We start from the raw sequence: 14331 nt of genomic DNA, 5'->3' as shown, positions 1-14331 counted from the left end.
CATTTCCTGGGAATTTCCTCTACTTGAAATCTGTGCACTCATGCTGCTATCAGGTCAGACCCCTTATGGCAGAAGTGAGGGGCCGTGCAGATCTGTGTAGGTGAAGACGGGCTGAAAGCAGGGAGTAGAAGCACTTATCAGGCGGCTTTTGTGTAGACAGGTCATTTGCTCCCCATCTGATTATTTAATTTCCTTGGGCTCCAGTTTATTCCTGGTGGAAGAGGGTTCCATCGGGTCCTCTTTGGTGGGGTGGGGTAAGTTTTCAGGATCTGGAGCTAGATCGTTTTGGACCCCATTCACTTTCTTTATAAAGTCTCCACTTCCCTTTTATTTCCAGAGTCACACTTCACAGTTAAACAATTAGTAAACTGGAAAGTGAAATACACCAGTATCCCCAGTGCTAAGTGCTAAATAAATAGATAACGTCTGAACATCCCATTTGAGTGGTCTTTTTTCCTCTTCTATTTACTCTCCTTATGTAGTGTGTGTGTTTAATTAATTGGATCAACATTTGGCTTAGGACAGTGAGCACACCCTGCACCAGGCTCTGTGCTCAGTGCTGAGGATGGCAGTCCCAGCTCCCAGAGAATTCGGAGTCAATTTTGCAAGATAGACATTAAACAAATACATACATAAATAGTTCGTTAGAATTATTTTTAAAACTGTCAAAATATAATAACTACAGGGTACTATTCCCGGGCCTCTGTCATGGGGGAAGGGGGAGCACAGGGGAGGCCAAGGAGTGAGGGGTTTGGAGGAGGAAATGCCAAGGGAAACTCAGATCAGGCAGCAGGAACAGCACACTGGAGTCTCCAAGGAGGGAGAAATAAATGCCTCTGGAGACCATAGGATTCCCAAGTGGCCAGAATGTCACAGGTCGGGAGGAGGGAGGGCCAGATCCACTTCGCATGTTTGTATGAAGTAAGTCTCAAACTGGTGTTTAGAGTTTTAGCCTGAAGGAATTGTGAAGCCACTAAAACAAGGGAGGTGACATCAGGTTTCCTTTTTCAATAAAGCGTTCCGTCTATTGCGGAGAATGTATTAAGAGCAAGGGTGCAGACAAGGAGGCCAGTGAGGCTCCATGGGAGTTGCGTGGGAGAAGGAGGTTTGGACCATGCTAGAGGAGGCAGAAATGGTGAGAGGCAGATTAATTCTAGAACCATTAAAAGGTAAGAGCAGATGAACTCAGTGCTTGGTTGGACAAAAAGGATAGAGAAAGAGGACTGGAGAAAGAATGCTGTCCAAGTTCCTGACAGGGAGTTCTAAGTAGCAGAGGAACCATGACTAAGGCTGGGCTTTTAAGGGAGGCTCAGGCTTAGGCATAAAGATCCTGAGTTTTTCTTGCACGGTGGATGGGTGGCTGCGTGATGCTCCAGTGGATGGGGACTGGGCTTGGACATCAGATGAGTGTTCTGAGCTATTACAGAAATCAGGGAGTTGTTGATGTTCATGTGGTAACCGAGGCCAGAGGCAGGGACATGGGCCTATTGTGTTTCTCCTGCATCTTTCCCTGGTTGGCCCTTCTCCAAGGGGGAAGGTAGTGCAGGGGAGCCTGCAAACGGGGCAGAGCTGGGGCAGTCTGAGAAGCAGCCAGGAAGCCTGTGGCCACAGCAGGGAGCGGGAAGGAGCAAGGTGCTGCACGGCACACATCACCACTGAGAAGTCCATTGGCGTCCACCAGGGTATTTGACACAGAGCAGGATCTCAGTACATGGGTGTTGAATTCTCTTCCTCTTCTATTCAGATCTGCTTGGACCAGGCTTGAGAACATAATCTCTGCACCCAGAATGCAAGCTTGCTACTCGTTTCTTACACGAATTCATTTGTCAGCAAAGCTTCAGGTTTCCTCGGGGTTTGGGAATGCTGACATCATAGACTGCTTTTTTTCTGGAATCAGGGATATTGATTATTTTCATGGTGACTGTAGCTCCAAAGGAAGATGAGGTTATACAATCAGAATAAAGACTCATGAACCAAAACAATACCCTGACAGATGATGCCATCTGCAGCTTCCCCATGGCTGGCATCTCTGCTCAAGTCCTGCATGCTAATTTTGGATGTGGTAACTCTAAAGTGCCAGTGGTGTGACCAATGGTGCTAAGTTGATTGTGGTGACAGACACTCAGCAGGACAAGTGGAAGGGGACGGCGCATCTTGAGTCTTTCCCGTCTGAGTAAATGCCCGAGGGAGTAAGGGCACTGAAATAGGCAGTGAATTTTCAGCAGTTTAATTGTAGCTCCCCTTCCTTTGTGGTTGAGGGAGCTTCAGGAGTGGATCATATGTGAGGATGCTTTTAGTAGCTTTCTCAGATAGCTGGGAGAGCAGAACTTCTCCTTCCCCACAAACACCCACACCAAATCCTTGTTTCTTGAAAAAGAAAAATAAAAGATTTCTAGGCCCATGAGTCTCATTCCTTAAATTTTAAAATCAAATCAAATTACTTGTGGCACAGAATAATGTTGCTTGTAACTTTATCCACTTTATCAAAATGAGTGTGGTCCTTGTGTGATTTTTCCTTTTGCACGTCGGTTGCCCAAGCCAGGTATCTTGGCGGGGGTGGAGGGAACAATGTTGTTTGTGTGGGTAATGTTGCTGATTTTGTTTGCTTGGGATACACGCTAAGTTAACCTCGTTGGACTTTTCCCCAGGAATTGATGCGCGTACACGTGGTGGGTCATTATGCTGCTGCACCTGTGTAGTGTGAAGGTCAGTGTGCTTTTCTGATTATAAGAAACCATCCATGTCATTCCATTATAAACCCACTCCACTCATAATGGAATGTGCCTCTCAGCCCAGGGCCGCTGCGGCTGCCCAGCCCAGGAATTATCTCAAGTGTGGCCGGACATTTGAGATCCATCACCCTCCCTCCCCACCACCTGCATCCACCCCAGAATTTGACTGTGCTCCATTTTGAGATGATGTTCTTTGCATGTCGAGTCCCCCTTGTGTGATGTGAACGTATAGTTGTTACAAGTGAATTTGTACCTGGAAACAGTCTATGATGCTACTTCCAAAATTGCAGCTGAGAGCTCCACTGTCTATGGGTAATTGCTGTGCAGTTGATATGGACAGACGGAAATAGACCTTGAGACAAGAGCAATGGCTTCTCCTCCTGACTCAGAGCCAGGTCATCCTCTGGGAGGCTGATGGCTCATTAGGATGGGCCCTTGCAGCTGGGTGGCTTTCCCTGGAATGCTTTCCACCAGCTCCCCTAAGATGTTCTGCCAAGGCCCCCTCCTTCCTCTGTGTCATTGTTTTACTTTTGGTGACAGCCCAGGTTTATAATCATCACAGCTCACATTTACTGGCCACCATGCATCATGGTTTGTGCCGAATGCTCTTTCCCCATGAGCTCCTCTCCTGAGAGGTAGGTATGATCATTTTCCCCGTTTGATGTACGAGGGAACTGAGTCATAGAGGGTTGAGCGACTGCTCTGGAGTCTCCTAATATGTAAGTGAGGAGCGCTGATTCCAGCTGAGCTCTGCCTGTATGAGCTGGAGTCCACCTACTGGGCCCTGTGCTGCTCGGGTGATACCCAGCCAATCCTGACATGAGGCTTTTCTCTAAAAAATAAATAAAAGCTCACATTTGCATAGCACTTTGCAAATTTATTAAGCATATCCGCATGCATATTCAGCTAATCCTTGAAATAACCCTGCAAGAAAGAGAGGGGCGCCCTGAGATGTTCAGTGTGTGCCTCGGTACGTGTCAGCAGGCAGCAGGATGAGGCCACGCTCACGTGCAGAGGCAGCGTCTCCTCTGCCACAGTGCCCTGCTGCTTACTCATGCAGAGGGCAGCTCCCTTAATTCACAAGTTCTGCCTAATGCACTTAAAGAATGAGCATAGCATGGGTTGGATTCAGGAGACATTAAATTAGAACTTAATCCCGTGCTGCCAAACATCCAGGGACAGGCTCAGCACACCCACTTAAATTCCCCTTTATCTCCTTGAGTATCCCAGCGTGGTTTGTGCTCAGGTGCCACTTTCTCAGTACCATTTTCACACCTCAGCGTTCAGCAGAGCCTTGATTTCCCCAGTTCACTCAGCTTACTCCACCCTCCAGGCATCCCTTGGAGAAGGCGTAACTTTTGCTAAGAGAAGGTTTTTCCATAGTCCTCAGTCTCTCTGCATTCCCCTTGGGCTTCTGTGTTTTCTCTTTGGCTTTAAAGATAGAGTGAGAAGTATTTTTTAAATACCAAGTAGTTCCTTCTGGGTGCATTTCACATTCAGGAAGAATGTCCCTTCTTTCTTCTTTCTAGGACTAGTGTCCTTGGGAAGTTAGGGCTTCTCCGTCCTAGACAACCTCAGCTAGTGGCATCTTCAGATACAAGCTTTGCCTTGAAATAAAACTCCTGGAACCTAACAGCAAAGCCAAATATGCACACAGATCATCATAGGGGGTTTTATTCAGTGATCCAGGAAACAAGGCCAGGTATTCTCCCCTGACATTTATGTGAGTTGAGTCCTCACCCGGTAACATGAAAGAGAAGACTGGGATGCCAGCTGATGCTCTCAGGGACTTAGCTTATGAAGCAAAACATTGCAGGAGTACAGCCTCCTGCAATGACACAGGGAACCTGAAAGCACAGGATGCAGCCACTTTATTTTCAGGTTCCCTGGAAGGTAAATGCAAAGCTCCTTACCCCGAGCCTTACTCCGTAAAGGGAATCTATGGCCCCATAACTTCGGTTTCATGTAAATCTTCAAAATTCAAAATAATCCCAAGGTTTCCTACACCTTCCTCTAATATTTTATAAGAAGATTCATCACGCTCTGAAATGAGTCTGCAGCACTACTAGCTGGACTTGTAAAAATATCTGAAATAAGCTCTGGAGGCTAAGGCAGGAGGATCACTTGAGGCCAGGAGTGTGAGACAGCCAGAGCAACATACCAAGGTCCCATTTCTACAAAAAAAAATTTAGCTGGGCATGGTGGTGTGTGTCTGTAGTCCCAGATACTGAGGAGGCTAAGCAGGGAGAATTACTTGAGCCCAAGAGTTCAAGGCTACAGTGAGCTATGAAGGCATCACTGCATTCTGGTCTGGGTGGCATAGTAAGACCTTGCCTCAAAAACAAAAAAAAAAAAAAAAGAAGAAGAAGAAGAAAAGAAGAGAAATAAACTAGGCATCATTTAGTTGACCACTTAATGTCAGTGTATTTTCAGCTTCTAGAATGATCTTCAGCAGGATGGATGCTCATCTCTGGAAGAGGCTGAAACAGGAAAGAATTTTACGCTATAACCACCGGTTCTCAGCCAGGGGTACATCGCAAACCACCAAGTCTAGCTGTGCATGTGGAGCCTGCATACTTGCACACTGAAAAGGTCTCTGGGTGATTCTGGCATGCACTCCTGGTTGAGAAACACTAGCTAGACCTGACAGGAACTAAGCCTCTCCCTGTCTGTGAATAAGAGAATGGAAAAGAAATCTGTGCCGAAGATCTTTATGCTACAAAAACAAGTATCTTGTCACCCAAAGATGGCTTTCTGAAGCCTATCAAAGGTCCTTTTTGGAGCAAAAACAAAACATACATTGCAAATGACTGGCATCTCTGTGTCTGTTGGGTCCCCTGAGCAGGCAAGCGAGAACTAATGCTCGTGAAAGGGAAAGGGAGAAAGTAGGATTGCGTGAGGCTGCAGCCTGGCAGAGCCTCTGCCAACCCAATGGACCCTCAGGAGCAAAAACTGCCTGTTCAGAGACCCCGTGTTGGGTGGCAATGGCCCTTGCACTCCCACCTGGCTTAGTGTTAGGCCAAGGTACCCTAAAAAGAGCCTGAGCACCCCTCCAAACATAGGTGGAGTGAAAGGAGTTGGTGGCTGGAAGCTGTCAGCTGACAGCATCCTGACAACTGGGCAGTGAATCCATTCTTAAAAGAGAAAGCATAGCTCCATGTCTGCTATATCCTCCAAAGACTAGAAAATCAGTTCCTCTGGGCTGTTCAGCGTTTAGCTCTGTTTTGACTACAATGGCAAGGTGTAGTCCTTTGGTGGAATTTACTGCCTTGAGGTAGAGGAATGAAGGAAGGACAATGGAATAAATAGGCAGGAAAACTTGGTTCCTTTGATTTCCATCTGTTTAGGGCATGTGCTAGATAGCAGGACATGGAAGAATAGGGCACTAAGATTTGAGGGATCATAATAACTTCTCATGTAGAAAGTAGAGCCCAGGCCAGGCACAGTGGCTCATGCCTGTAATCCCAGCACTTTGGAAGGGGGAGAGCAGGAGGATAGCTTGAGCCCAGTTCTATACAAGCCTGGGCAACATCGCAAGACCCCGTCTCTAATAAAAATTTAAAAATTTAGACCGGCACGGCAGTGCACCTGTTGTCGCAGCTACTCTGGAGGTTGAGGCAGGAGGATTGCTTGAGCCCAGGAGTTAGAGGCTGCCGTGGGCTCTAATTGTGCCACCGCATTCTAGCCTAGGCAATAGAGTGAGATGCTCTTGAAGGAAAGAAAGAGAGAGAGAGAAAGAGGAAGGAAGGAGGGAAGGAGGGAGGGAAAGAGGGAAAAGAGAGAAAGAAAGAAAGAAAGAAAGAAAGAAAGAAAGAAAGAAAGAAAGAAAGAAGGCAGGGAGGGAAGGAAGGGAATGGAAGGGAGGGAGGGAGGGAGGGAAGGAGAAAGAGAAAGCAATGGAGAGAGGGAAGAAAGAGAAAGGAGAGGAGGAGAGGAAGAAAAAGAAAGAGAGAGGAACCCAGTGAGGTTGTGTGTCATCGGAGATCACCTAGAGACGCCGAGGGGGCTCAGGTGGAGCCCCAGAGCTCCTGACGGCACACCCCTCTTGTCATATCAGTTTCCTTCACCCCAAACTCTACACAATAAAGAAAATCTGTGGCTCCAGAACTTTTATGTTCTTGCTTAAATCTTCCAAACTGAAAGTGATCCTAAGGCTCCCTACACCGTACCCAACCCCACCACATCCTTCGTCTGGACACATCCTGGGTCTAGAATGTATCAGGAGGCAGAGGTGTCGATTTTCAGGCGTCTGAAGCCACAGCCAGCTTCCCTAAACTTCCACTGTATCTCTGGCTTTCGTTTATAATGCTGTGCAGACATAAATTGACAAAGTCATGAGAAGCGTCTCTTCTAGCCCTGCAATTTGTCATCCTGGCAGCAACAGAAAATCAGGACATCATTAATTCTGTACACTTACTGATTTCGGACCTCCATGGAAAGGCTGGCTGCTTTCCTCTCCCTCCTCGTTTTCCTCCTCCTCCTCCTGCCCCTCTCCCCCCATCTCCCCGTTCTCCTCCTGTTTCCCCTCCCCCACCTCATCGTTTTCAGGGTCTGAGTCCAAAGAGAAAGGGGTTGAATCTGCGTGCACGTGAGGCCACGAGCTCCAGACCCCACCGACGTAGGGCCCGCCCAGCCTCCCCGCTAGCTCTTCTCCAGCCATTGCCTGAACTCGGCTTTCCTGGACCTTAGGGGGCAAATAATGTGGTCCAGCACTGCCCTGGGTGCGCTGAGTCATGCCCTTGGCAGGGTCGAGGAGCTCCCGCGAGGAGACCAATCGCCTGGCGTGAGTCTGCTCCGGGGACTGCTCGCCCTCTGCCCGCTAGGTGCTGGGCGCCTCCGTCCCCACCTCCGTCAGAGCTCGGGTCATCCGCAGAGCCTCGGCCCCGTACCTGGATGCGACTCCGCCACCCACATTTTCCCAGCAGGAGGCGGCAAGCTCAGCACAGAAATAAAACTGTCCTGCTGAGTCGCTCACAGCCTGTCCCAGTCACTGTTCCGGAGCGTCAGCCTGACGCAGCGCCCCTGGAGGACCACGCCGAGCGGGCCGCCAGCCTCGCCCTTAGCCATGCCCCGCAGGACCCGAGCCGCCAGCGCACACTCCGGGCCATTGAACCACTTCTGAGCCCGCACTTTGAGAAGGCGCTCTTGTTTTGAATACCTAGTCGGTCCTGCTCTTTCAAAGTAAGTGCTTTTATCAAGGGCCTGGACTGTCTTTTAAACATATATATTTTTTTCTCACTTGTACATTAAAGGGAAATGTATTTCTGTCTAGAAAAGGAGACCGGGAGAGGAACGAGACTGTGCAGTGTTCAAGGCTTGGTTTAAACTAGGGCATGCACACTGCACAGCTATTTTCTTCAGGCAGCATGTGGCGGAAAAACATGCGTGTGTAGCTGACTGTTTTGAGCTTTGTTTATTTTAAGTACTGATACTGAGGGATTTTGTTCAAGCAAAGGAGTACCAGCTTTATATGCAGCCACAGATGCCTCTTTTGCTTGATAGTGCTAGATTTAGAGCTCAAAATTTTCCTTTTCAGCAAGAACTAGAAGTTCCCTAGTAGTATTTTTTCTCCTCATGCCTGTTTGCACTGTGCAGAATTCTTAGAGAACACGGCTTTGCATATGCTCTGCAGCGGCCTCAGGATAGCACTGTATGTCAGCAGATATGGGGGCCCGGGCCTGTTTGCTTAGCTGTGCTTTCTTAATGCAGGTTCTGGCTTTACGCGATTTCAAACAATAACAGTATTTTCATGATCACAGCTGAATACACACCACAGATGGATGTGTATTTTTCTTCCTCTCTTGAAGATTTTTTTTAAACCAAAACACACACACACACACACACACACACACACACACACACACAAATACAAAGTAAAAGCAGATTTGGGAGCATTTTATTCCTATAAAAATTTTTGGATAGGGATTATCCTGTGTCAGTCTGGTCCACAGCAGCCTCATGAACTGCTCTGAATTAGATGTCAGACCCTGAAATGAGGGGTCTGTGGACCAGCTCAGCCTGGGTTGGATGTTGTAGATGGGAGCACGAACCAGTCATTCCTTTCAACTGGGCCACTATTTATTGAACACCTACTGTGTGCCAGATACAGTCAAAGAACGATAGATACAACTGTTAGCAAACAGGTCTCGGCCCCCCTGGCGGTTTTATTCTAGTTGTGAGGAGGGGTGGCAGAAAATGAAAAACCCACACAATGTAGAGCCCTGGAAGTGCTAAGAAGAGAGGGCAGGGGAAGGAAGGTGGAGAAGACAGCGCCTGCCCTGTCTTGCACCTCCGCCTCTGGGTACAATCCAAAATCCCATGCTGTCTCTCTGAACTTGCATAAAAACAGCCCAGAAGTCACCAACGCTATGCTCCCTCGTGAGTTTATTTTATTTGGCGGCCAGTGTTTTTTGGGTTTGATTTTGTTAATGAATTTTTAAATAACAACAGGAAATTTTATATAAAAATTCAGAATCTTAGCTCCTCTTGAGAAAAATTAAAAGATCCTACAGTCCTGGGCCCACCTTCTACTTGGCCACAGAGCTGAGTGAGGAAGGCCCTGTTAGGCCAGAGGGCATATGACCTTCAGGTCATCACAGCTCCTATTTAGCTCACCTCCTCTGAAGGCACTTGTGTTTTTGCCTGTCTTGATGGTGGCCCTGCAATCATTCATTACTTCTCCCGGGAAAACAATGCATCTGGTGTCAGGGACCCCCCCCACTTACTCAATGGGCCCTGTGGGTGCTTTCTCTCCCGGCTTTCTCTCCCAGTCATTTTATGGAGGTTTGCCTCTCCTTGAGGCTTGCAGGGGTTTGCGAAGGTGCCGCTTCGCAAAAATCTCTATCAGAGTCCCAGGCCAAGTCACAGAAGCCGTCCATCAAAGAATGAGCCCTGTCCTTCTGCAATCCTAGATTTCTTTTCCCTAGCCTAGTGGGACAGGGAACTGAATGTGGATGCACAAAATCTAGTTTCTCTTTTTTTGTTTTTTTTTTGAGACCGAGTCTTGCTCTGTCACCCAGACTGGAGTGCAGTGGCACAGTCTCTGCTCACTGTAACCTCTGTTTCCCGGGTTCAAGCAATTCTACTGCCTCAGCCTCCTGAGTAGCTGGAATTACCAGCACCTGCCACCACGCCCAGCTAATTTTTGTATTTTTAGTGAAGACGAGGTTTCACCATGTAGGCCAGGCTGGCCCCGAACTCCTGACCTCAGGTGATCGGCCCGCCTTGGCCTCCCAAAGTGCTGGGAGTACAGGCGTGAGCCACCATCCCTGGCCACAAAATCTAGTTTCTTTGTATTCATTATACCCACAGGTATCAATAATTAAGATGCTAAATGACTAAGATGCTCTTGGAGTTAGGGGTTCATCACACTCCTGTCTGGTTAAAACCCAGCCTATGCTCTGCTTGTTTCATCTTTTCTCCCTTACACAATTCCACCTACAAAGTCTTAGACTCTGTCTTTCCCAAATGGAATTAGCCAAAGCACATGTTATTTTGCTCCACTTACTGTTTATTTCCATGTGGCTGTTCAAAGTAGAATACTATTACCTGACAGGTAGGGGTGGGACCTCAGCAATCGGAAGGGGCAGTGTCATTCATCTGAGCTGGACCCTATGCTCCAGGGGGTACATTCCACAGGGTCCTTGGCTCGCGTTGTAAGAATCCCACCATCCAGCAGTATCCTCCTCCTGTCTCCGCTGATTCAACCAATGTTGGTCTAGAATTCACTCCCTGAACATAAAGAATACTTCCAAGTGTGCATCACTGTCAGAACCACACAACTGCGAGCCCTCTCCTCAGCATTTAAGTGTACTTTTTACTTAACACTCATCACCCTTTCCTACTCAGTGATAGGTAATAGGTTCTCTTCTGGGCAATGCCTTGCCCTGCTACTTGAGGGTTTCTTCACTTCAGTAGCTCACCTAGGAGTGTCCTCCCCAGCTTTCTGTCCCCAGTCAGTATCCGTGTCTGGATCAGGGAATGAGGATCAGACAGTGGGGAGCTGTCTGATCCTCACTCCCTGGCCTTGTGGTTCTTCTGAGAGTGGATCTCTTCACAGCTCTCTTAGGGCCATGCTTGCCTATCCCCAAGAACCAGCAGCTTTAGCATCACCTGGGAGCTTGGGGAAGTAAACTCCGGAGCCCACTCCAGAAATGCTGAATCAATCTCTACACTTTAATAAGATTTCCAGGTAATTCATGTAGACATTTAAGTTGGGAACACACTGGCTTATACCATGGCCCAAGCCATGCATAGGCTTTCACAGCTGCCTCTGGGCCCGCTGATCCCAGCCTCTCATGAAAAACTACCTTTACCAATGTACAGATGTTATTTGATCATTGGTTATGAGTTCCCACCGTCATACCCATGCATTTTATAATCTTCATCACCAGTAGTTAGACTAGCAGTTGGTCAGACTATAAAAGATCCTTGGGAGCTGAGCCATTCATTATAAGACACCTGAATGGTTACTGGGGGAAAGTAATCTTGCAGTGTAATTTAACAGTAGATGTAGAATGTGAAAAAACTAAAGTCAATAAAAGATAGTTGTTGTTAAATAGACTGTTAACTGCCAATCGAACAAGACAGAATAGTGGTTAAGAGCTGACACGGGAGTCCAGTGGCGAATCCTGGTTAGAATTCAGCTTTGCTTCCAGCTGCATAACCTTGGGGAAGATATTTAGCCCAGTTATTTGCAACTCCATCTGCTCAGTAAAATCATCTGTAGAGCTTGGACATGAATTTTTAGCTGCTTGGGATTTACCTAGTTCAGTAGCTGGTCAAGGTTCAAGCATCTGCACATTTTTGTTGTTGTTTGTTTGTTTTGAGATGGAGTTCCACTCTTGTCACCCAGGCTGAAATGCAGTGGCGTGATCTCAGCCCACGGCAACCTCTGCCTCCCGGATTCAAGCAATTCTCCTGCCTCAGCCTCCCAGGTAGCTGGGATTACAGGTATGCGCCATCATGCCCAGCTAATTTTTGTATTTTTAGTGGAGATGGGGTTTTACCATGTTGGCCAGGCTTGTCTTGAACTCCTGACTTCAGGTGATCCGCCCACCTCGGCCTCCCAAAGTGCTGGGATTACAGGTGTGAGCCACCGTGCCGGCCCACATCTGCACTTAAAAAAAAAATCCTCGTCATTTTGATGCACAGCCCAGTTTGAGAACCACTGGCAACCTCTTGGAGCCTCTCCTTCCCCCTTTCTTGAATGAGGATGGTAACAGAGAAGCCTCTTGAGTTTTCGAGAGAATCAAATGGTAGCATGAAGGGAGGGTCCTGCCACATGCCTATAAGGTAGTTGTTGCTCACTCACTGGTAGTGAAGATGACGTGATGATGGTGGTGATGGTGATGGCGAGGACACGGGCTCCATTTACACACCCACTGAGTACACTCAAATCTAGCCTCCTTTTGTCTCAAACACAGGCCTTACTTTATATACACATCTGTTTACAAGCCTACAAACATAGATTGTCAGAATAAACCCTATTATTTTCTTATGGCTGCTGGTAGCTCTGTTCTAGGTTTGATTCCACCTTTTACTAACTCTGACCTAGGTTTGTTCGGTATCTTCAGTTTTCCAAGGGCTTTAAATATGTCATCAACTTTGGCATTCCCTCCAATGTTAAGAAATGTGAAGAAATAACACATGAATACATTCATTTTATAACTGAGGAAACAGGCTTAGAGATGGGAGGGGCTTGCTTAGAGCTGCCCATTGTACAACGTGGAGTGAGGTTTAGATCTCCGGACTCTGAGTCTGTGCTGACTGCTGGTCTTTCTATCTGAAGCTCATATTAAGGGAACGTTTCCAGGCAAATCTCCTTGATTGACTGGTAATGAACATCCCCAGATTAGATGAACAATTGCCTGGGAAGCGTCTTTGTTTCCTGAGTCAGGCTCCAATTTAGTCTTATCTTCAGGTCTTTTCAAATCTGAGGAGACCAAACACAGAAGATCTTTTTTTTTCCCAGTGGAGAATCAATGACCACTGAGAGCAAAATAATGAAGGCCCACTTAAGTGAAAATAACACAGGTAATTGTTAGAGAGAAGAAATATGGCATGGCCCACTAACTCTGTATTGTAGCACTTGTATTTGCAATTTTTCATGAATTCCTTCAGGTAATTAATTTTATGAAATAGTGCCAGGTGGCACCGTTCCACTTTCCAGCCCTCCTGGAAATACCTGACTTACTAGACAAGCACTTTTACTGGAAAGTTAGTCAAGGAATTCAGGAGAATGTACTAGAAAACACACAAATCAAACATTAAGTCAATATACAATCTACTGACACCATACCAACAGGAACCTCAGCAAAAGCCTCTTTGCCTCCCCCAGCGTTGTTACTCCTCAGCAGAGAGTTCAGCCTTCCAGCTCCCTTGGATACGATCAATGAAAGAGCGTGAGGGGCCAGGAATGGCCTCAGCTGCACCTCAGTTTAATTACCATCTCTCTTCGCTTCCAGCACTGGTTCTAATGCCCAGAGAGATGGCCACTCTCTACTTTTGAAAACCGCAGAACCAACTGTATCTATCTAAATTTGTCTTTGCTAGAGTCATTTATACACCCTACTTTCTATTATGCCACTAGAAGAAGGGATCCTGAATCACCGCCACTAGGAGCTGCCATCTTGGTTTGCTCCCCTCATTAACGCTTTCTATTGTGGACTAAGGATAGTTTTGTCATTCCTCACTGGGCCGGGCAGTAGCTATTTTACACTCAGTCCAATGACCCATAATTACAAGTTTAGTAGAGAAAACACAATGGCCTAGTCAATTGATACAATTAGAGGTTGGAACACAAACTCTATGTTATTTAAGAATTAGGGCATCTAAAAACTTGACAAGTGTGCCCAGTGTGAGCCAAGGAGCTAAGCCATCTATGCTAATTCCTCATCTGGAATTCTACTTCCAAGCAAAAGAATTTGAAATTAAAATAGTTGGGGAGTCAAGGACTGTTTCAGCTACTATATTACCTTATTTTGATAGCTTCAGTCGCCATTGCATAAAATAAGATTCGTTCAGGCCCGGCACGGTGGCTCATGCCTGTAATCCCAGCACTTTGGGAGGCCGAGACAGGTGGATCACCTGAGGTCAGGAGTTCAGGACCAGCCTGGCCAACATGGTGAAACCCCTGTCTCTACCAAAAATACAAAAATTAGCTGGGCATGGTTGCGTACCTGTAATCCCAGATACTCAGGAAGCTGAGGCAGAAGAATGGCTTGAACCCAGGAGGCGGAGGTTGCAGTGAGCCAAGATCACACCACTGCACTGCACTCCAGCCTGGGTGACAAGAGTGAAACTCTGTCTCAAAAAAAAATGTATTCAATAAATGTGTATTTTTCAACATATTTATCCATAAATATTTGTAAAGTGGCTATTCTGGGCCATGCACTCTAATGGGTGCAGGGGATGGTATGATGAACCAAGCCGGCCCCAACTTATTAACAGGCTTCCAGTTCACTGAAGGAGAAAAGCCACTCCACTCACAGGCAGTGTGGGTATTCTGAAGGGAAAGAACACAGCTATGTGAGCATGCATGAGGGGAGGAGGGAGGACTTCATTTGGACCGAAGTTGAGGAACTAAAATGTGAGCTGT

At 47.0% G+C, this 14331-nt stretch overlaps 1 protein-coding gene across 10 annotated transcripts in view; it reads left to right on the top strand.

Annotated features, from left to right (window-relative positions):
• Positions 1 to 14331, top strand: part of HECW1 (HECT, C2 and WW domain containing E3 ubiquitin protein ligase 1) — a 454797-nt gene that overhangs the window by 124843 nt on the left and 315623 nt on the right. For 4 of the 10 annotated variants that reach the window (XM_032244423.1, XM_032244418.1, XM_032244420.1 and 1 more), the window contains exon 2: positions 2649 to 2706. The exons of the other annotated variants lie outside the window; for them this stretch is intronic. In XM_032244423.1, coding sequence (XP_032100314.1) covers positions 2680 to 2706 — 27 coding nt within the window. In that variant the 5' untranslated portion in view covers positions 2649 to 2679. The remainder of the gene's footprint in view (positions 1 to 2648; positions 2707 to 14331) is intronic. 10 annotated transcript variants of the gene reach the window in all.

Source organism: Sapajus apella, unplaced genomic scaffold, assembly GCF_009761245.1.
Source record: "Sapajus apella isolate SASKATOON/1434 unplaced genomic scaffold, GSC_monkey_1.0 scaffold54, whole genome shotgun sequence".
Classification (NCBI taxonomy): Eukaryota; Metazoa; Chordata; class Mammalia; order Primates; family Cebidae; genus Sapajus; species Sapajus apella.
The sequence above is the reverse complement of the archived record's forward strand: the minus strand, read 5'-3'. Positions and strand labels throughout refer to the sequence as shown.